Raw genomic sequence first — 22,419 nt, 5'->3', positions numbered from 1 at the left:
TTTCAACAGAATATTGTAATAATATAATGCTGTCTAAGAAGTGCTATTAGAGACAAATAAAAGAGAACTAGAAATAGTTGTGCCTAATCATTGAGGCTAACTGAACCTCCAGTGACAATGAAGCACGTCCAAACTATAGACCTCCTCCTTCCAGAACAGGCAATTCCCCAATCTCCTAGACTTGAGAACTCAGAGCACATATCACCTCTGTCTTTTCAAGATTCAGCTTCAATTTATTGGCCCACATCCAGCCCATCACTGTCTCCAAGCACCAGTATAGCGCCTGAACCACATCTCCTGTTTTAGATGGAACAAAGTGATAAACCCAAGTGTCATCCACATACTAATGGCACAAAATTTCCTAATTATGGTTCCCAGCAGTGTCATTTGTGTCCAATAAGGTCATAATGAGATTTTGTTCACTTACATTTGATCTACCTTGCAACTATCTACCTATACCTCTGCTCAAATGTAAACCAAAGAGCTACAAGAATTCTGCCCATTGGAAAAGGCCTTCGTTATTTCTCGGTTCCATAGATCAACTATAGCTTTGGAAGGAGCAGCTATCGTTCCCATAAACCTTCAGAAATTCACCAGAAACCACTACAATTGGGGGTGCACATTTTAATAGCCCCCCTTTCCAAGGGAAAGAGCTACTAAATTGTTTAATCTCAACAGGAAATTACATGATGGAGGGATACAATCTATTAATGGAGGGATACAATCTATTTCAGAGAAACAGACCAGACAAGAAAGGAGGAGGAGTGGCCTTATATGTCAGGGATGTGTATACCTGTGAAGAGATCCAAGATTTAGAACCTCAAAGCCAAAGTGAGAGCATTTGGGTCAAAATTAAGGGAGAGAAGAATAACAGTGACCTCATTGTGGGAGTTTACTATAGATCCCCAAGCCAAACAGAGGACATAGATGATGCCTTCCTGAAACAGATGGCCAAGCATGCAAAAGGAAGGGAGATAGTAGTAATGGGGGACTTCAATTACCCGGATATTTGTTGGATGTCAAACTCAGCCAAGAGGTCAAACAGATTCCTCACTGGCCTTGCAGACAACTTTGTTGTCCAGAAAGTGGGAGAAGCAACAAGAGGAACAGCCATTTTAGATCTGGTCCTAACCAATGTTGATGACCTGGTTAGTGGGGTAGAAGTGGAAGGATCATTAGGCGCGAGTGATCATGCTCTTCTCAAGTTTACTATACAGCGCAAAGGAGCAGCCAAGCATACTAGGACTCAATTTCTTGACTTTAAGAAAGCCGACTTCATAAAACTTAGGGAAGTGCTGGTGAGATCCCATGGACAGTAACACTAAAAGGAAAGGGAGTTCATGATGGCTGGGAGTTTGTTAAGAGGGAGATAGTAAAAGCACAACTTCAGGCAATACCAATGAGACGGAAACATGGAAGGTGCCTAAAGAAGCCAGGGTGGCTATCTAAAGAACTTTTAACTGAGTTAAGATTAAAAAAAGGATGTGTACAAAAAATGGAAAAGGGGGGAAACCACCAAAGAGGAATTCAAACAAATAGCCAGCACGTGTAGACACAAAGTCAGAAAAGCTAAAGCACAGAATGAACTCAGGCTTGCTAGAGAGGTTAAAAGCAACAAAAAAGGCTTTTATGGGTATGTTCGTAGCAAAAGGAAGAACAAAGAAACAGTGGAGTCACTCAGAGGAGAAGATGGTGAAATGCAAGCAGGGGACACAGAAAGGGCTGAACTCCTCAATGCCTTCTTTGCCTCAGTCTTCTCTGATAAAGAAAACAATGCCCGACCTGAAGAATTTGGAACAAATGATTCAGCAGAGGAAATACAGCCCAGAATAACTAAGGAGATAGTACAAGAATTAAAAGAACTGGCAGATGTGATCTCAGAACCACTGGCAGTCATCTTTGAGAATTCCTGGAGAACAGGCGAAGTCCCGGCAGACTGGAGGAGGGCAAATGTTGTCCCTATTTTCAAAAAGGGGGAAAGAGAGGACCCAAATAATTACTGCCCTGTCAGTCTGACATCAATACCAGGGAAGATTCTGGAGCAGATCATTAAGCAAACAGTCTGTGAGCACCTAGAAAGGAATGCTGTGATCACCAATAGTCAGCATGGATTTCTGAAAAATAAGTCATGTCAGACTAACCTGATCTCGTTTTTTGACAGAATTACAAGCCTGGTAGATGAAGGGAACACAGTGGATGTAGCCTACCTTGATTTCAGCAAGGCGTTGACAAGGTGCCCCATGATATTCTTGTAAAGAAGCTAGTAAAATGCGGTCTTGACTATGCTACCACTCAGTGGATTTGTAACTGGCTGACTGACTGAACCCAAAGGGTGCTCATCAATGGTTCCTCTTCATCCTGGAGAAGAGTGACTAGTGGGATGCCACAGGGTTCTGTCTTGGGCCCGGTCTTATTCAACATCTTTATCAACGACTTGGATGATGGACTCAAGGGCATCCTGATCAAATTTGCAGATGACACCAAACTGGGAGGGGTGGCTAACACCCCAGAGGACAGGATCACACTTCAAAACGACCTTGACAGATTAGAGAACTGGGCCAAAACAAACAAGATGAATTTTAACAGGGAGAAATGTAAAGTATTGCACTTTGGCAAAAAAAATTGAGAGGCACAAATACAAGATGGGTGACACCTGGCTTGAGAGCAGTACATGTGAAAAGGATCTAGGAGTCTTGGTTGACCACAAACTTGACATGAACCAACAGTGTGACGCGGCAGCTAAAAAAGCCAATGCAATTCTGGGCTGCATCAATAGGGGTATAGCATCTAGATCAAGGGAAGTAATAGTGCCACTGTATTCTGCTCTGGTCAGACCTCACCTGGAGTACTGTGTCCAGTTCTGGGCACCACAGTTCAAGACGGACACTGACAAACTGGAACGGGTCCAGAGGAGGGCAACCAAAATGGTCAAAGGCCTGGAAACGATGCCTTATGAGGAACAGCTAAGGCAGCTGGGTATGTTTAGCCTGGAGAAGAGGAGGTTAAGGGGTGATATGATAGCCATGTTCAAATATATAAAAGGATGTCACATAGAGGAGGGAGAAAGGTTGTTTTCTGCTGCTCCAGAGAAGCGGACAAGGAGCAATGGTTCCAAACTACAAGAAAGAAGATTCCACCTAAACATTAGGAAGAACTTCCTGACAGTAAGAGCTGTTCGACAGTGGAATTTGCTGCCAAGGAGTGTGGTGGAGTCTCCTTCTTTGGAGGTCTTTAAGCAGAGGCTTGACAGCCATATGTCAGGAGTGCTCTGATGGTGTTTCCTGCTTGGCAGGGGGTTGGACTCGATGGCCCTTGTGGTCTCTTCCAACTCTATGATTCTATGATTCTATGACCATGATAAGGGTTAAGATGTTTCAGATCATTGCCCTCCCGCATGGCTGTCAGGACCAAATGCAGAATATGTCCTGATGCATGTGATATAGTTATGACATATTGGAACAGCCCCATAGCTGCCATAGTGGCCATGAAGCCCTGAACCAGCACAAACAAGCTAGTCTTTTGATGGGTATTGAATTCCCTCAGCACACTCATCCTGGAGGTCTCCAACTCCAACTCCGAGACCAATTCCATTAACTCAGGTAGACAAATTGCTGGTTGACTGCCACTGGTTCTTTCCACCCAGGTGGGCAGGGCATAATTATCATCACCATCATCATCATCATCATCATCATCATCATCATCATAACATGCCTAAAACATGACCTGAACACAGTCAAAGTCAATTTGTCTCCCCCAAAATGGTGAAATCTCTAAGACCCCTTTGATTTATGCTGTTAACCCCACACAGCCTCTATTTGCACACCAAATGATTATTTGTATCTCCCCCCCAGTTGAAAATCAGCACTTCCCATCCTCCACAGCAAGTCATTTCTGAGGGGGGAAATATCTGAGGAAAACTACATTGGCAAAAAATACTTTATATTTGTGGTCAAAGAATGGAGATAGTTAAACAGTCAAAGGAAAGTGAGGAAATAAGGCATAAAAGTTCTGGACATGATGAAACTGTTTCTTGCAGCTGAATGGCATACAGTGGTTAGCTACGTATGCTTACTTTGTAGGTAAGGATTTAGCCACACTTTAACTTTCCTCCAGTCTTTCCAGGCACAATCTGCACTTTAAAGCTCTGAGAATTATTCCCCCCCCCCCCCGGAGTATTCCCCATGTAAACTTGCTCAGTAAAGCTAAGTAGCAGCAAACAGCAATCCATGGAAAAGCCAAATTGCCATTTGTTGCACTTCAGCTTTAAAGAGTAGATTTTCATGGGCAAAGTTCCGGGGCGAAAGAGAGAGTGCTTGGACATGGAGCTTTAAAGTGTTGGCTTGTTCCTGAAAAGAGTAGGGCAAAATGTAAGTGTGGATAAGTTCTAAGTTCCAGCTAATTGTGCATGAGACTACAACAGAACCAAAATGGGAAAGGTCTGTTCCATGGAAACCAGATACGTTGAAAATTAATGATTTTTCAGGCTTTACATATGATAAGCATCCTAGCATCAAAGCACTAGAAAAGCAATTAATGTACACAGTCATATTGTATTTACAAAAGTTGCATAAACTCGAATTAATACTCAGAAATTTCACTAGCCGTGTAAAAAACATTTTGATTTCTCATTACATTCCTTATAAATTTTGCCTGAGGAGAATCCTTGAATTTATTTTGAATGCTATGCTTGCAAAATCCACAAACAAGCAATTGGTCTATGGAATTCTACTAAGAAATGTTGGAAATCTTAAGGAAACCAATTTCATCTTCCCCACTGTTCCCCACTAAGTTTTTTTTTTTTAAAAAAAAAAATAATTATCTAGAGGAATCCCCAGATTCACTGAGAACATAAATCTAGTTTGGAATTTTGAAGGCAGCTTTTGTTTTGTTCATTGTGGTCCTACATTGTATAATACATTGTTTTTTTCAGCAAAAGATTTCACATTTTTCGTGAAGAATAAAATACCAAAAATATTCCAGTGTCCAGAAAGAAGGGTGTGTGTGGACAGATTCAATGCAGTATTTTCCTAAATAGAAACTTTAGAGAATATATATGTGAGATCAGTTAAGTAACTCCTATGGTGTTAAGTAATATTTTAACTATATAAATTAATTTTTTTTCTCTTACCTTCAAAAGCACTTTCTCTTCTATTGACTTCAGCTAACTGTATTTGGATAGTCATTCATGAAAATATATGAAAATCAATCAGGCTTTGATGCCAGTAATCACCTCTTCAACATGGGGAGGAGATTGCACTAATATCTGTTTTGTGTTCCTAGAGATTTGCTCCCTGGAGTTCACCAGAGACTAGCAATAGAGACATTCAGGAAATGCATTCAACTTGTTATTTGGTTCAACATTTTTTTGAAAAAATGGAGGACAGAAGGTACATAAAGGTAAAGGTAAAGGGACCCCTGACCATTAGGTCCAGTCATGACCGACTCTGGGGTTGTGGCGCTCATCTCGCTTTATTGGCCAAGGGAGCCGGCGTACAGCTTCCAGGTCATGTGGCCAGCATGACTAAGCCGCTTCTGGTGAACCAGAAGATATATACCTATTAGCTAATTTCAGTTTGCTAATATTTCTGCCTGTGTTTGTATGCATTTGCAGGCATTCCTCAGCAGACCTCTAATTTCCCCATCCTACCATGCTGCCCCATTGACTGCTGCTGAGCAATCTTTCAGCTATGGGTGGAATCAGAAATGGCCACTCACCCAGTCCCAGCAGTATATTTTTGTAAAGAGGTGACCCACCACAGTGCAGGTTGTGGCAGGAACTGTCAAAATATATTAGCCCTCTCCACAGCGCCCTCCCCCATACCATCTGCCCCATGGCTTCAATATGGGAGCCATCAGGATGACCTGCTTTGTGTCTGTCTGGGAACCACTGCCCTGTGCTGCCTTGGATCCAGTCCAGAATAAGCTCAGCGTGGGGCCAATGTTTAATTAGGGGTTTAAAACCCTATTTATCTATATACATTCAGGAGATGGGTGAAGGAAAGTGAACTTGTACCGGTATCTCCTTTGCTCCTTCTACCCAAGACAATGTTGCCAACCCCAACCAGGACTGACCCCTCTACTAGTCACAACTGTGGTGAAGGTGTTGATTTTCACACTGTACATATGGATGCCAGAAGGAGGGGCTATGCAGCAAATGTGATGCCAGTCCTGGAGTGCAACTCCACTCCCCAACTATGTGTTGAAAGGATGAGGATGTCTAGGGGATTGGGAACCTTCTTCAGTCAAGGACCACATTACATCCTGGACCAGGACCAGGTACCACTGCTAGACAGTGCCAGAGATAAAACCAGATGCAGGGATAAATGTGAATTTTACATTTGCAAAGTAGGCTAGATTCTATACACTCACACTACCCTCTCTATCCTCCATCCTGACAAGTGAGAGGCATTAACAGAGCTCAAGGACACATTTCAGTCAGACAAAACAATTCAGGAAGGTGTGAAGCAGGCATGGGGAGATTGTGTGACTGGTGAAGATTTGTAGCCTGTGGAGTGTCCCAAGAGCCACGTAGAGGAGTCTAAGGGGTTACATTTGACTCCCACAACTGAGGATCTAAAGCAGGGCAGTCCAGCCTTTCAAACCAAGTGGGACACAAGAGTTGATACCGAAACCACAGACCACACACTGAATTAAATTTTCATGTCATTAATTAAAGTGTTCACAATAGAGTTAATACTATTTAATATATGCCACACACAATTTAATGGTTTAATGTATTTATTCATTTATTAAATAAATTTAATCTGCATACTCAGGGTGACTCCCTTACCAATAGATAGATGCAAAACACAAAAATGTGGGAGAATCCAGGATCAGTGTGTGTGAGAGAGAATCCAACCCCTGAAAGATCTGAGCATATGGAACAGGAGTCAAAGTAACCACAAAACAATTACCACCACATTCCATCCCTCTCATGCAGTTGCACTCCTGACTATCCCTCTCCCTGTCCATCCTGCTGGGGGTGAAGAGAAGAGGCAGAAAGTCACAAATCCAAGGACCCCTTTCCTTATTGATACATGTGTGTGTGCTTTGGGTGTGAGAGACATTAGAGGTGGGTACTGTATCTAAAAAAAAATCCCCCCTTGCTAATCTATAAACAAGAGCCCATGTTTGCTCTTCCCACCAGACAGTTATTTTCTGCACAGCCAAGATCTACCTAGCCTGATCACCCCAAATTGTCATTCCTCGTCAGCCCAATGATTCCCCCTTTCCTAGCCCCTAGCCAGGTCATTGACCTGTGTGAACAGGAGGCAATGAGGAGCCCCTCCAACTTACCAGAAGCAGCACTCTGGGGACTTGGGGGCAGCTCTCACCTAGCTCTCTGCTTGCTCCTTCCTGACACTGGTGGGTGGGGGGCAGCACCAGATTTAGAGCAGTGCTACCAGTTCACCCACACAGGATGCCCTGCCTAGGACTCCCAAAAACGGCCTTGTAGGCTACATGTTGGGACACCCCAATCTTGGTATAAAATCCCCCATCTTCATTTGGAGTACTAATGCACGTTGCACTGTTTTATCTCTTCATATATTTTGACTATGGCAAGCTTATTCTAGTCACACTTTCCCACTTCTTTATAAAGGCTATAGATAAAACATTTCACCTCATTTTTTTAAGGAATGAAACACAATAGAAAACACCTTTGAGTGTGTTGCACCTGCTCTTTCCCAATGACCTTTTGTCTCTACAGTCTTCCCATTCCTCCACTTCTGGCTCCAATCCCACATCTGCAAAATGGAGACTGCATGTCAAAAGAAGTGCTGGGATGTGAAATCATAACACAAGAGGGAATTTGTGGCCACCCAAGGGTCATTCTGAATGCTGATTGCCATATGTGCAAGTTGTGACATAAAAAGAAAACAAAAAACATTATAAAATCCCTATAATGACATACACAACAATGAGTTAAAAACAAGTGAATCGGTGAAAATTTACAACACCTGCAAGAATGGGTACATAGGTAAGCTCCCATGAATGAAATTACTTTTTATCTATTGGCTTACATTTCCACAGCAAGAATTTATAACTAATACAAATGTTGAGGAATACAGTGGTATTTTGGTTTACGTGCTTAATCCGTTCTGAAAGTCATTTCTTAAACCAAAGTGTGCTTTCCAATAGCAGTGGCAGACTCAATTTAAAAATGGAACACACTCAACAGGAAGCAGAACATGTTCTTCTTCCAAGGCAAAGTTCACAAACCAAAACACCTACTTCTGGATTTGGAGCGTTCTTAATCCAAGTTATTCATAAATTAAGCTGTTCTTAAACCAAGGTACCACTGTATAAGCTTTTAAGGAGAACATTGTTATGAATTTTAACATGTGATAATTTACCAGTCAACTGGCAGTCAACACAATCATCTATATTAAATAAGCTTTAGATCCTCCTGATTTCAATGGGAAAGATTAAATCTGCAGTCCGATACACAATAGCCAAAAACTCTAAATGTATTCAATGAGGTTTATTTCTGAGTATATATTCAATTATATTCAATTATATAAATGCTAGCAGTGAGCTAGCTACATTTGCCCAGTTTGGGAGTTTATTCACTCTAAAGAAGGCTTGGCTTGTATATTGGTCCTCCAATTTCTGTCTGCCTCTGCTAGCATGGGTAATGGGTAGGGAGATCAAAGCTTTAGTACAACATCAGTCTAAAGCCCTATATGGCTACAATCTTTACCTGAGAGTAATTCCTATTGAGTTCAGTGTTGCCTACTTCTGAGTAAACAAACATATGAATGGAAATTTTGGGCAAGGCATATAGACAACAGAAACTGTTTTTTAAAATGCACTGGAGAACGGTTTTTGCCAAAGGATCGGGGGAGAAATGTTAGTAATCAGTTTCCAGAATGCCACTTTCAGTTCCTTGTTTCTCATGCTATATATGAGTGGGTTCATTACTGGTGGCACCATGCAGTAGAACATAGAAACCAGGAGGTCAAATGCTGATGGGGAACTGGAACTTGGTCTGAAATAGACAAAGGTGCCACTTACCACAAACAGGGAAATAACAATAAAGTGAGGCAAGCAAGTTGAGAAGAATTTTTGCTTCCCTTGGCTGGATGGGATTCTAAGAATAGCTCTGAAGATCTGAACATAAGAAAAAATAATTAGAGAAAAGTAAATGAAGCCAAAAGAAGACCCAAAAATCAGAACCCAAATTTCATTGAGATATGAGTCAGAGCAAGAGATTTTCAGCAGTTGTGGGATTTCACAGAAGAACTGATTGATGACATTAGAACAGAACTCAAATCTGAATGTAGCCCCAGTGTACATAGTTGAATAAAAAACTCCACCAATCCATGCACTGGCTGCCATCTGAATGCAAGCTTTTTTGTTCATAACAGTCTCATAATGCAGTGGATTGCAGATGGCAACATAACGATCATATGCCATGACACCAAGAATGATGAAGTGGGAGACCATGAAGAAGACAAGGAAGGAGACTTGGCAGATACATCCAGAGTAAGAGATGGTTTGGGTCTTCATCAATGAATTTGCAATGGATTTGGGAACTGTAACGGATATGGAGCCAAAGTCTTGGAATGACAGGTTGGCCAGAAAGAAGTACATGGGTGTATGAAGCTGGTGGCTATAGATGATGACTGTGATGATCAGAAGGTTTTCTATGAAGGCCACCAAATACATCATGACAAAAATGATGATGTGGAATATCTGCAACTGCTGGATTTCAGCAAATCCATGAAGAAGGAATCCATTCACTCTTGACTGGTTAGACATTGTGCTTCTCTGATGTTTGTTTGGTACCTGTGAACAGAAATATATCACATTACTTCTTTCTTATTCAGCTGTAACTATCTTAGTGATGTTCTCTCAACATCTCTCTATCTGTTCTAACAGTGGTAAGCTTCAGCATTGAGTTTATTCATGTCTCATTTCTAATCACACCCTGAAGGTTTAATTCTCATGAGTCTTGTACAGCTCAGCAACACTGAATCAGATGTGTATTTTGAGAGTTGTGCAGGTGGTAACTTAGATTGTCTGTGATACAAAGTGCTGTTAGAATTCATATAAAGGACTTGGGCCATAATAGCTAACTGGGTCGCCATTCACCTTATGGTGAATGAAAAGTAGCATTTAAGATTATGGCAACCCCTCTTGGACTTCTGGTCCTGGGTACAATATAATAGTGTGTTGGAATTATTTTATGAAGACAGCAAGGAAAGCTTAATGCAGTTTTATTTTGACAAGAAGCAACAGTCACTGGGGAGTTCACCAGGGTTGATTCCACAGATGTATAAATTACACAGGCTTATATAGAGCCCTTTCCTTAGCTTTATACACATGGATGTAGAAATTAAGTGACATTCACAGAAGAAAAGCAGGCATTATCAGAGCTGGAAACCTTGTTCAGCAAGAAGAGGATGGAACTTGTTATCAGGCTAACTCAAGGCTGAGTTATTCCTGCACAAATATTCTTGACACATTCTTAGCACAATATGAGTAAGCTGATTCTAACAACATTTTTAATGCAATCTGGGTAATGGGAATCAATGGATTCCCCTTACAGGAGTCTTAAAAATACTTGTGTTTTAGTAGGCATACAACAGACTCAACATGGTGTGACTCCTGAAGACAGATAACATTAGGCTGGTGCTTGTGGTCAGCATCAGCTACCCTTTTACATTTGCTTGGGTCTCCCAACCCTCATACATTCCATCAAAGTATCGGCACATTACATTTAGGATTCACCTAAAGGATGAATCGAATGCAGGTCGCCGAATGCAGTGTTCCATCCACTATGACCATCAGATTGAATGGGAAGCCTCATCTATATGGAATTTTCACTTTGTGTAGATACCCCATTACAAGACTGAGTAGTGGTGGTGCCCTAAAGTGCCTCCACATATCTTTTGTAAAACAATGGTCTCGGGATCCTGGAATTTTAGCACTTTGACTCTCTCTTGAGTAATTCCTCTTAATTAAGTGAAAGGTGAATCTGACAATTATATCCTTGGGCTTTACAATGGAACTCATATTTAAGGAAAACGGATGAGGCACATGCCTAAGTTCTTGACATTGATACCAGGAAAAGTTTGAGAACAGATAATTCAAGAGTCAGTCTGTGGGGACATAGAAAAGGATGGTGTGATTACCAAGACCCAGCATGGGTTTCTCAAAAACAAGTCATGCCAGACAAATCTCATTTCTTTATTCCTTTTCTTTTCTTTTCTTTTTTTGATGGATTGAGTGTCAAGCTTGGTGGATCAGGGTAGTGTAACTTGATTTCAGTAAGACTTTTGGCAAAGTCCCCCATGATATTTTTGAGAAGAAGAAGGTAAAATGTGGGTTGAGTGGGGTAACTGTTAGTTGGATTTGTAGCTGGCTGGCTGACCCAATCCAAAGAGTACACCTAATCCTGGAAAAAAGTGACAAGTAGGGTGCCACAGGGTTCTGTCCTGAGCTCATTGTTGTTCAATGTCTTTATAAATGACTTGGTCGAAGGAATTGAGGGGATGCTCATCAAGTTTGCAGATGACACCAAACTGGGAGGGGTTGCTAATGCCATGAAAGACAGAATCAGGATTCAATATAACCTTAACAGATGGCAGACCTGGGCCCAAACTAAAAAAATGAATTTCAGTAGGGACAAATGTAAGGTTCCACATTTGACAGGAAGAAACAACTGCACTAAATCACTGGATTGCCAGTAGTACATGTGAAAAGGATCTAGGGGTCTTAGAAGACCACAAGCTTAAGATGTGTCAACAGTGTGTTTTAACAGCAAAAAAATAAATATAATGCTATTCTAGGCTGCATCAGCAGAAGTATAGTGTCCCAATCAAGGGAGGTAATAGTATCACTTTATTCTGCCTTGGTCAGATCACATCTAAAATATTGTGTAGTTCTGGCTTTCACAATTTAAGAAGGATCATGACATGCTGGAATATGTGCAAAGAATGGTGGCCAAGATAACCAAGAGTCTGGAAAGGAAGCCTTATGATGAACAGTTGAGGGAGTTGGGTTTGTTTAGCTTGAATTAGAACACATTATTGACATGGATAGACTAGACAATGGAATTCTTAATTTTAAGGCAAACATTGAGTTAATTGGAATGAAGTTTGCCCTATTTATCCTCCTCACCTTCATTATCATCCAACTTTCCTTTCCATTCAGTGTTGCAATCCATGGTATCCCCCAATTACTCCACTTGGTTTGGGATTCAGCTGAATTAGGTGTACAAACACAATAAAAGCATCCTGCTAGTCTTATCTAAGGGGTTTCTATTTGCAAAAAATCCATTAAGCAAAATTATTTCAGTTAGAGTCCTTTATCCTCTTTATAGATCAGGCTGCCTCAAATCCATGTTTTACTTCCTCATTTTAACATCTCCTGAAGTGATCACCCGCAATACATGGTTGACTTCAGGAAGCAAATTAACTCCATTATTCTCAAACCCAACTGCTTGTAAAATGTTCATTTCTTTTTAAACAGTCCCATTCCTTCACGACAAGTCAGAGGGTAAAAAGATAGAAATGTTGGGGATGGGTGGAGCTTACTGCACTTATCTCTCCTTGCTCTGTTTGTTTGCAGGATTTACAGGTGAGTAAAAATAGGACTTATAATATAGTTCCTTATATCTCAATAAAAAGATGTTCAAATAGAAGGTCAATGGAAGCATGTGATTGCAAAGAGCAGTTATTGTGAAACAGTCTTGAGAACAATACACAAGTGAGTACCAGAATTTGTGGCTGTTATTCAATGAAGAATTAAACATATTTTAAACCATTACTGTTAATTATGAATTTATATATTGTTGTACATTTAATGTATATATTTGTGTTTGCTACCTTGGTATAATCCCTCACCAAAAGGAGGGGTATAAATCCATTAAATAAATAAACATCCTTATGTACACCAAATATTCAATTAGATTGTGTTATGTGTGTTTGCATAAATAATTTATTTATTTCATAAAATTTATACACCATTTGATTGTAAAAATCCTCAGAAAGGTTTGCAAAATGTCAAAGCTGTTTTTCAAAAAGAAATAGGAAGTACTTGGCAATGCTATTCAGGGCCATATCATCATAGTCAAAATAGTAGAACAAGCTGAGGTACACATAGGAGACATAGAGCTCCAGATCGATCTGCCAGTTGACGGTGACTTTGCAGTTGTGGCACACCTGGGAACGATGCAAAGCAATGGCAGAGTAGCTGTGGTGGTGTGGCTGGTCTTTCAACAAAATGCTCAAGGAGTCTACCTTGGGGAACAATGTGGTCTATGATGAAGTGAAGGGTGGAGGCATGCATCTTCCCACTGTGGAGACAAATTTCCCACTCCAAGAACAAATTTAGAAGGGCATAAGCATGCACAGGAAGACAAGAAGTAGCAGAAGTTCCTTTATGTAGACCCTTATGTTAGCATATCCATATAGTTAGATAACAACCAATTGATGGATTCAGATTTAGTTTTATTTGGTCCCATTGAAATCATTGTGAAACATCCATGTGACACTCATATCCATACCTAAAGAAAATGACTATATTAATTTCTATATTAGAAAACTAAAAACAAATTTATTTGAAGATGTTTTCAACCTTAACATATTTGACAAAGCAGCCTTGATCTCTTTATTTCTCATGCTGTAAATCAGTGGGTTCAGCAAAGGTGGGACCATGGAATATATCACTGTAAAAATTAAATCTAAATGTGTTGCTGTATTAGTCATGGGACTCAAATAGGAAAACAAGCCTGTGACCATAAATGTGGAGAATACCATGAGATGTGGAAGGCAGGTAGAGAAGGCCTTTTGTCTTCCCTGTGTAGATGTCATCCTTAACACCGCACTAAAAATGTGTACATATGTCACAAGAACAAATATAAAGCAGCCTAGCCCAACGAGAGCAAACAACAGCACAATTCCAGTTTCAATTTGATTTTTCTTAGAACAGGAAAGCTTTACTAACTGTGGGATTTCACAGAAAAACTGATTGACAACATTGGAGCAGAAAGGAGTTGCAAAAGTGCTGACAGTGTGCAAACCTGCATAAAGAAACCCAGTGACGCATGAAGTAAAAATCATTTCAGTGCAGGCTCTCAGGTTCATCACCATCTGATATTGCAGTGGGTTGCAAATAGCAACATACCGATCATAGGCCATGACTATGAGGAGGAAAAAATCAGTAGATATGAAGAAGGTGAAGAATAGGACTTGAGCAACACATCCAGAATAAGAAATGTGTCTAGAATTCATGAGGGAATTGGCCATGGATTTGGGAATAATGACTGAAACTTGGCCCAGGTCCTGCATGGCTAAGTTCATTAGAAAAAAGTACATGGGGGTGTGCAGATGATGGTCAAAGGATACTACAGAGATGATGAGAAGATTCCCTGTTACAATTGCCAAGTACAATACCAGGAATATTAACAAAGTGTATTATCTGAAATTCCCAAACTTTTGAGAATTCCAGGAGTAGAAACTCTGAAACAAAGGATTGGTTAGCTATAGTTTGGTCTTTGCTTTGGTCCATGCTTTCTGCAAAAAGAAACAGAAGTACAAAGTTTTAATGACAGCAGAATATTCTAGTAATATAACACTTCAGCCTGGAGAATTTAACATTTCATACTCCTGGAGGTGTACTTCATTGTCTCCAAGACAGATGGATGCCAACCCCTCCCCCCCCAAAAAAAATGGTGCATTGGAATCCCCGATCTGGACCTTGTGTAGAGTAGAGAAGAATTTGCTCTCCAACATAAGAATGAGTTTCAAATTTTTTACTGGAAACAGTCTTAAAATAGTTGCAAAACAAAAGTTGCAATTACAAAATAACACATTGCTCTTGCCTGCACCATGAGTTGCGAAGGACATCAGCAGCCTTCAGAGCTCCCATGGATGTAACTTCAGCATTCTGGGTGATGTAAAATAACATCTGAAGAATTTTGAGGGAGATAAGTAACAAACTCAACTGTAAGACAAGAAACAATGCCTAGGTTGAGTTTCCAAAAAGTTTCCACAAAAGTTATAGTACTGGATAGATATTTTGGGTGTGGGATTAGAACAGCTAAGGATGTCTACTAAATACCAGCTTGAAGTGTAGCTAGGTCACTCTTCACAACTTGGATCAAATGTGGTTTGGGAGGAAATGCAGCAGTTCTTAAAAAATGACCAGAGACATGTGGCTTGTGGCTTATGCTGTGTGTATACCACATCTCAAACCAGTGATAGGAGCACACAGAGAAATGGGGACTGTGCACACAGCCTAACCCTGCACACCAAAGGATTTTAAGCTTTCTCCTGTTGAATATCAGCACCTACTATCCCCCACAGGATGCCATTTTTGAGGGGGACAATATCAGAAGGGAACAAAAGTACACTGGGAAAAATACTATATAAATAAGCGCTTAAAGAATTGTGAGAGAAAAATTGGAAGAGTGAGGGTAAAAGACCTAAACACATTGAAAGTGGTTCTTACAACTCACTGACATACAGTCCTGTCCTACTTATGTTCGATTTGGATGTAATTTTCAGTTAAGAGTGCATGAGGCTGCAGCTGAATAGATCCACAATGTGATAAAATATGTTACATGAGAACCAGGCACTTTGAAAATAAACAGAAAGTTAATGATTTTTTCAGATGCAGCAGGTAATAAGTATTCTGCCATCAAAGCATCAGAGAAGCCACAGTATATTATGAAAGGAGCACAAACTCTCTTTCCTCCTCTGAAATTTCACTAGCTTAGTTAAAACCTTTCAATTTCCCAATACATATGGAAACTTTTAAATAAATTTTGGAAGGCTTGCGAAAACTCATTCAATCTTTCCTTAAGTTCCTCTTCCTACTTTCCTCGCATGTTTTGCCACTGAAGAAACCCCCAAATTCACTTCAGTTTGAAATGTTAAAGGCAGCTCTTGCTTTATTGATTGTAGTTCTGCATTATAGGCAACACAACACCCTGTTTTTAAAACTTAAAGAACTCATTTATTTTTTGTGTGTGAAGAATAAAAAAGGATTCCCATGCCCAGGAAAAAATCTCACATTCATCAATATTTTCTTATAAACAAACAAACAAACAAACTTCAACATTTTCCAACTCAGGACCTGCTTTTAACCCACACATAAAGTTGAGAACAATTGATTAATCATGTACTATACATTTGCATGGTGGTGGTGCTCCTGTTGCAGCCTATACTGAATCGGGCCATGACCTATTAGTTGGCAACCAGTGATTTAATGGATACACATGTGAGATCCATTAAGTAACTCATATGGTGTTAGGTAAGGTTTGAACTATATGAATTAATTTAGTAATATTTTTCTCTTACCTTCAGATGTGCTTTCTCCTCTAAGGACTTCAGCTGTCTGTGCATTTGGATAGTCCTCCATAAAAGCATATGAAACCCAACCAGTCCTTGATGGCCACAAAGATATATTCAGCAAGGGGAGGAGGGTACAGTAATATCTGGTTTGTGTTCCTAGAGATTTGCTCTCTTGAGTTTAATGCATTCTTCATTAAATTGTTTTTCCATTGATATATAATTTTATAGTATTACTCCAGAATAAAGTGGTGTTATGAGCCATCAAACCTTGGAAATACACTTTTTCCCAAAAGGTTTCCACAATTTTGGCCACTAGTGTAACTATAGAGATTGTAGGAATCACTCATTTCACAACCCCCTCCCCTCTACTGGTATGCCTTGGCAAAATGTATATATTAAAAAAATAGATGCAAAGCTCCCACAGCTCTAACAGGACAGCACTTAACCCAGTGATCCCTAGGACTCTGTATATCTGCTTCACTTTAAGGACAGGCATACTCCCCCCTTCCTCCCCATTTTTGGTTCTGTAGGCTTTTAGAATAGTTGGGGGATCTTTTGTTCTTTAATCAAAGTGTGTATGTATTGTAATGTGCTACTTCCTAGACTGTAACTTTGCTATCTAAAGCAGCATTTTTATATATTCTGTCACTCCTATTTTATATAATAAACCAAGCTTTCTTTGTTTCTTTGTGTGAGAACTTCTTGTGGGCATAAGATTAGGGGTTAACACACATCCATCACAAGAACACGTCATAACTCCAGCAAAAGATCCTAAACTTCTCAGCTGTATGTAAATAATAATAATAATAATAATAATAATAATAATAATTTTTATTTATACCCCACCCTCCCTGGCCAGAGCTGGGCTTAGGGCAGCTAACACCAGTAAAATTACAATAAAAACATAATACAGAAAAATTTAAAATGCAGGTTAAAATGCAATTTAAAATGCAGCCTCATTTTAAAAGTAGTCCATAGATCAAAACAGTAAGGGGAGGGAAACGTAAGGGTCAGACTGAGTCTAAACCAAAGGCCAGGTGGAACAGCTGAACATACATGAATGCTGGCAGTGCAAACAGACACATCATAACACCCACCCACTCACTCACAACAACAATTTGGAACACCCTCAACCCCCACCATTTCCTGCTGCTTGGCTAATCAGATTTACATCAGCCACATACCAGTCTTTTTAAAAAAAAAAAAAAAATTGAGAGGAAGAATACAGTACCTAACCATTGAAGCAACTAGGCTATGATGACAGAGTATGTTTATGTAAGAATGCCAACACCAAGACAGCGGAATCAGTTTCTGACCATTGGCAGAGTGTAGCTACTTCCCACCAGTGCCAGACTTTGGGATTTAAAATTTCAGTGGCACCATGTGCAATGCCAAAATTCAGCACCCCCAACCTCTCAACTTCTGTTCTTCATCATGGCTGTGGCGTCTTCTCGGCTTGGCACCCAGTGTGGACGAACCAGTTTCATTCCCTTAATTCCGCCTCTGATCTCACTGCCTTACGGAGTGATGGCTAGGGCTGGTGTACTGAACACTCCTAATCCATGAAATCAGAGGAATGACTATGCTAGTGTTGCATGCGCTCCAGTCTCTAAGTGGTGAGAGACTCCAGGGGTGCCAAAACTTTCCCAGGTTTGGTTTCCTTGGGATGAAGTCACTGGAAATTGTGGTGTTTTCAGGATATATGGTTTTATTTTTATAAATATATACAATCTGAGCATAAGATGGGAAGAGTCACAGCATTAACACTCTGGCATACTGATATAAAAATTGGAGTTTGGCTTTTGCTGCCCAACTCCCCAAGGGACTCTGAATCCCCTAAGTCCATGATTGGTCAGAGAAATAATGGATAGAGGCTAGATCCAGTGGAAAGCAAGGTAGATATTTATTTTTCCTGTTGCAACAGAATTCCCTCCCCTCCCTGAACAAAAGTGTGCATCCTTTAAAGACTTTTGACATGGCCCAACCCCCTTAATCCAAAGATCACCCCAATATCATCATATATACATCATAGGAGGTGGTCTACAGCAGAAATCCTGTCTGCCAGGATATATGATAATTTGTCGCTGATTGCATTACCTGGGCAGCCTGGCCATTGTGATGGTTTTGTGATGGTTAATATTTTAGTTCCTGTATCTAGGTCACAGGCTCACCCTATTCATACATAAATATGCCCTTAAGGCAGAATTTGTAAGCAAAAAGACAGTAAGAAGGCTTTCCCCATTTGCCTCCCTTACTATAGAGGAATATTTCAGGTCATTGGGAGAGTCAAACTGATTTCAGGATTGCTCTCCTGTACTATGTCAGACACATGGTTTATATATTTAGATATGTATGCTTTTATGAATATTTATTATATATTTGAGACCTTAGAATTCTTATAACAATACCTTGCTTCCCCATTATGTCTCTATGGGTCTGCAAAACCATAGCTTTGGTTTCAGCACAGTGAGCATTTCCAGTCTCTGTCTTTCTAGTTTTCAGTTCCCTGCCTATTCTCCTTCTTACAAGATGACCTAGTCTCCATTCAGGTGAGAGACTTGACACCTCCATTCAGGTGAGAGACTTGCACCCTACTTCTGGAAGCACCATTAGCTAGTTGTTCCTATGGAAACATGTGCAGCTCTTTAGTCATGCAAATAGGGTGTTTAACAGTGTTAGCCAGGTCTCTTATCTTAACAAAGAGACTGACATGATCCCTCTGCTCGATTCCAACATTACATACTGTATATAAAAATTACAGCCTTGTTTTGTTTGAGAACCACAAGCATCAGTTAAACAAAGCCTCCAATCCTATAGCACAAGATATTACAACTGTATAACATAGAAGAACAGAATTATATCTGTTTGCATTTTAAAAGAATGAAACCTCGCATTATATCAACGGCAAGGGAATTAGAAGCAAGGTTGGGAAATGGGGATCTGTGCAGATCAGGCCTACATCAAGATGTTAGAATGTTCCATTCTTATTCAGATGAATGGTGTATCACACCAATTTTAGGTGAATCCCAACACGTGTCATTAACTACTCAAACCAGATTGATGGAATGTAGAAGAAAATGTTTGAAGCTTATATTTTTATTTGAGCAATGAGTGACAGATTTTTATATTCAGTTATAAGTTATCTCATGTTTCTTTCAATATCTAAGAAAGAAGCGATATTATTGTTTCTGTGTGAGATATATATAGACTCACCCATTCATGAAAATGCACTAGATTGCTTAACCAATTTAAAACAGGATGATTGATCGATTAAAAATGGCTCTGTTTCTTTAAAACCCTAAGCATACTTAAATTACAATAGGATTAATGCTTTGAAATAGTTCTATGCTGACATTTTTCTTCTATAACAAACAAGAAAAGATATTTAGGACTGAAATGGACAAAGCACACATTGGCCATGCTGGCTGAGACAGATGTGAGTTGAATTCCAACAACATGGGAACCACATTAACTTCCCCTACTTTGATTGTGTATCAAAACATTCATACACTTTAACATCATTACATACAGAACCCTGCATAAAGAATAACACCACAAATTGTATCCTTAGAAAGCTATTTCAATCCTAAAATCTTGGACATAGCGACCTTAATCTCCTTATTCCTCATGCTATAGATCACTGGATTCATCATGGGTGGAATCACGGAATATATGACGGCAAAGACCATATTTGTATGTGAGGAGGCATGCTGTATGGGTCTTAGGTAAACAAGTGCTCCACCAAACAGGAACATGGAGAAAACAACGAGGTGGGGAATGCAAGTTGAGAAAGCTTTTTGCCTTCCCTGTGATGAGGGCATTCTCAGAACTGTACTGAAGATCTGGACATAGGTTACAATTATAAAAATAAAGCAGCCAAATGCTACAGCCACACTTAAGAAAAGAAGTGCATTTTCAAGTATGTATAACTTTGAGCAGGAGATCTTTACAAGCTGAGGGACCTCACAGAAAAACTGATCAACAATATTGGAGCAGAATGTCATGGCAAAAGTGCTGCCAGTGTGCAACACAGCATAGAGAAGACCACTGAGCCATGCACTGCCCGCCATCTGAATGCAGGCACCTTGATTCATAATTGCCTCATACCGTAGTGGATTGCAGATCGCGACATACCGATCATGTGCCATGACAGTAAGGAGGGTGTAATCTGATGCTGCAAAAAGCAGAAAGAAATAAACCTGAGTGACACATCCAGAATAAGAAATCACCCTAGTATTTGAAAGGGAATTTGACATCGATTTGGGGATTGTGACTGAAACTGAGCCAAGATCAGTCACAGCTAAGTTCATCAGGAAGAAATACATAGGAGTGTGAAGGTGATGATCAAGAGCTACTGCAGAAATGATGAGAAGATTTCCTGTGACAGTGGCCAAATAAAAAAGCAAGAACACAAAGAATTGTGTTATCTGTAGTTCTCGAACATTAGAAAACTCCAAGAGCAGAAACGTGTTCACAGAAGTTTGGTTAGACATTTTTTCATCTCTGATTTAAATTGCAAAATGCTCTATGGAAGGAAAAAAAGGAAGAAAGTTGTTAACATTATTGCATGGTCTAAAGAAGAGTTAACCTCAAGTGCTATTAATTCAAATTGAATTTAGTAATGTCCGTCAGGTGAGATTCAAAAAAGCCAGAGAGCAGAATGTGTTGCAGTAGGTTTCCTATTACTATGAAGTTCTCCTCTCACATAACAATACTAAGGAAACCATAAGTTGCTCATGTTAACTAGAATGTGTGAGATAAAGAACATACAACTGTGTCTCCTATAGATCCTGGCATACAGTATATTGTACTTTCATTAAGCTTACATTAAATATGAATTACTTGAGAGAAAAAGTCTTAATAAAGATGTAATCATTGTAACATAATACGTAATATTTATACAATAATGATATATATGAGAACACAGAACAGAGCAGGAGTAGCCAGTATAATGGGGTTGTGCCTTGCTGCCAACTTTTTGACAGTGACATTGTTGCCACTTGCCAGCAAAAAGTGACTCTGCCAGTGAGCCCCCCCCCCCAATGGACTTCACCACTGTCCTGCCCACTTCCCCATTAGCCTAGTAAGCAACAGCTCAATAAAGACATCTGAAGGAAGCCCTGTTTAGGGAAGTTTTTAATGACTAATGTTTTAATGTATTTTAAATCTTTTGTTTGAAGCCGCCCAGAGTGTCTGAGGAGACCTAGCCAGATGGGTGAGGTAGAAATTTATTATTATTATTATTATTATTATTATTATTATTATTATTATTATTATTTGTAGCACCTTTCCAAGTTAGTCATTCCTGGAATAGAAACAAAACCCAGAATGCTAGTAGTTGTAATAAGCAAAAAGCTTTCTAACAATCCTTAAGGTAAAGAGACCCCTGACCATTAGGTCCAATAGTGACCGGCTCTGGGGTTGCGGCGCCCATCTCGCTTTATTGGCCAAAGGAGCAGGAGTTTGTCCGCAGACAGTTCTTCTGGGTAATGTGGCTAGCATGACTAAGCCACTTCTGGCAAACCAGAGCAGTGCACGGAAACACCATTTACCTTCCCGCTGGAGCAGTACCTATTTATCTACTTGCACTTTGACATACTTTCAAACTGCTAGGTTGGCAGGAGCAGGGACCGAGCAACGGAAGCTCACCCCGTCGCTGAAATTTGAACTGCCAACCTTCTGATCGGCAAGTCCTAGGCTCTGTGGTTTAACCGGAGCTCTTATTTACAAACACCTACTCAGAATGTCTTTCTGGGTGACTGCAAAGAAGAAGAGAAGCCAGGATGATGTGAGGTTTGGTGCCAAAAGCCTCCTGAAATTTTATCTGAACCAACTCTAATATTTACTCCAAGGATGAGGCACCAGTGGCTCTCCTGTTATTGTTGTTTACCAACTCTCAGTAGCCCTAGGCAGCATAGCCAATCGACAGGCATGATGAAACTTAAATTTTTGGAGGGACACAGGTTTCTTCTTAATCCCAGGTATGGAGTTTTATAAACTCCAAAAACATTCACCACATGCTTCCCCACTTTTCCTTGCTAAATTTGAAAACAAACAGAAAAAAACACCACCTTGATTTAATATAGTTTCAGTCTTTGCTTTTTTTACCCCATGC

The 22,419-nt window shown here is 40.0% G+C and overlaps 1 protein-coding gene across 1 annotated transcript; it reads right to left on the bottom strand.

The window, feature by feature from the left end:
* Positions 1-8,782: 8,782 nt before the first annotated feature.
* Positions 8,783-20,797, bottom strand: LOC309326968 (uncharacterized protein; the record flags this gene model as incomplete). The annotated part of the gene is given in 6 exon segments (XM_081835996.1): positions 8,783-9,789; positions 11,069-11,105; positions 13,585-14,411; positions 14,413-14,522; positions 15,374-15,387; positions 19,881-20,797. Coding segments are annotated over 6 exon segments (2,892 nt in total). The 3' UTR covers positions 8,783-8,802.
* Positions 20,798-22,419: the final 1,622 nt, after the last annotated feature.

Source organism: Podarcis erhardii (assembly GCF_964252035.2).
Source record: "Podarcis erhardii genome assembly, chromosome: 13".
Lineage (NCBI taxonomy): Eukaryota > Metazoa > Chordata > Lepidosauria > Squamata > Lacertidae > Podarcis > Podarcis erhardii.
The sequence above is the reverse complement of the archived record's forward strand: the minus strand, read 5'-3'. Positions and strand labels throughout refer to the sequence as shown.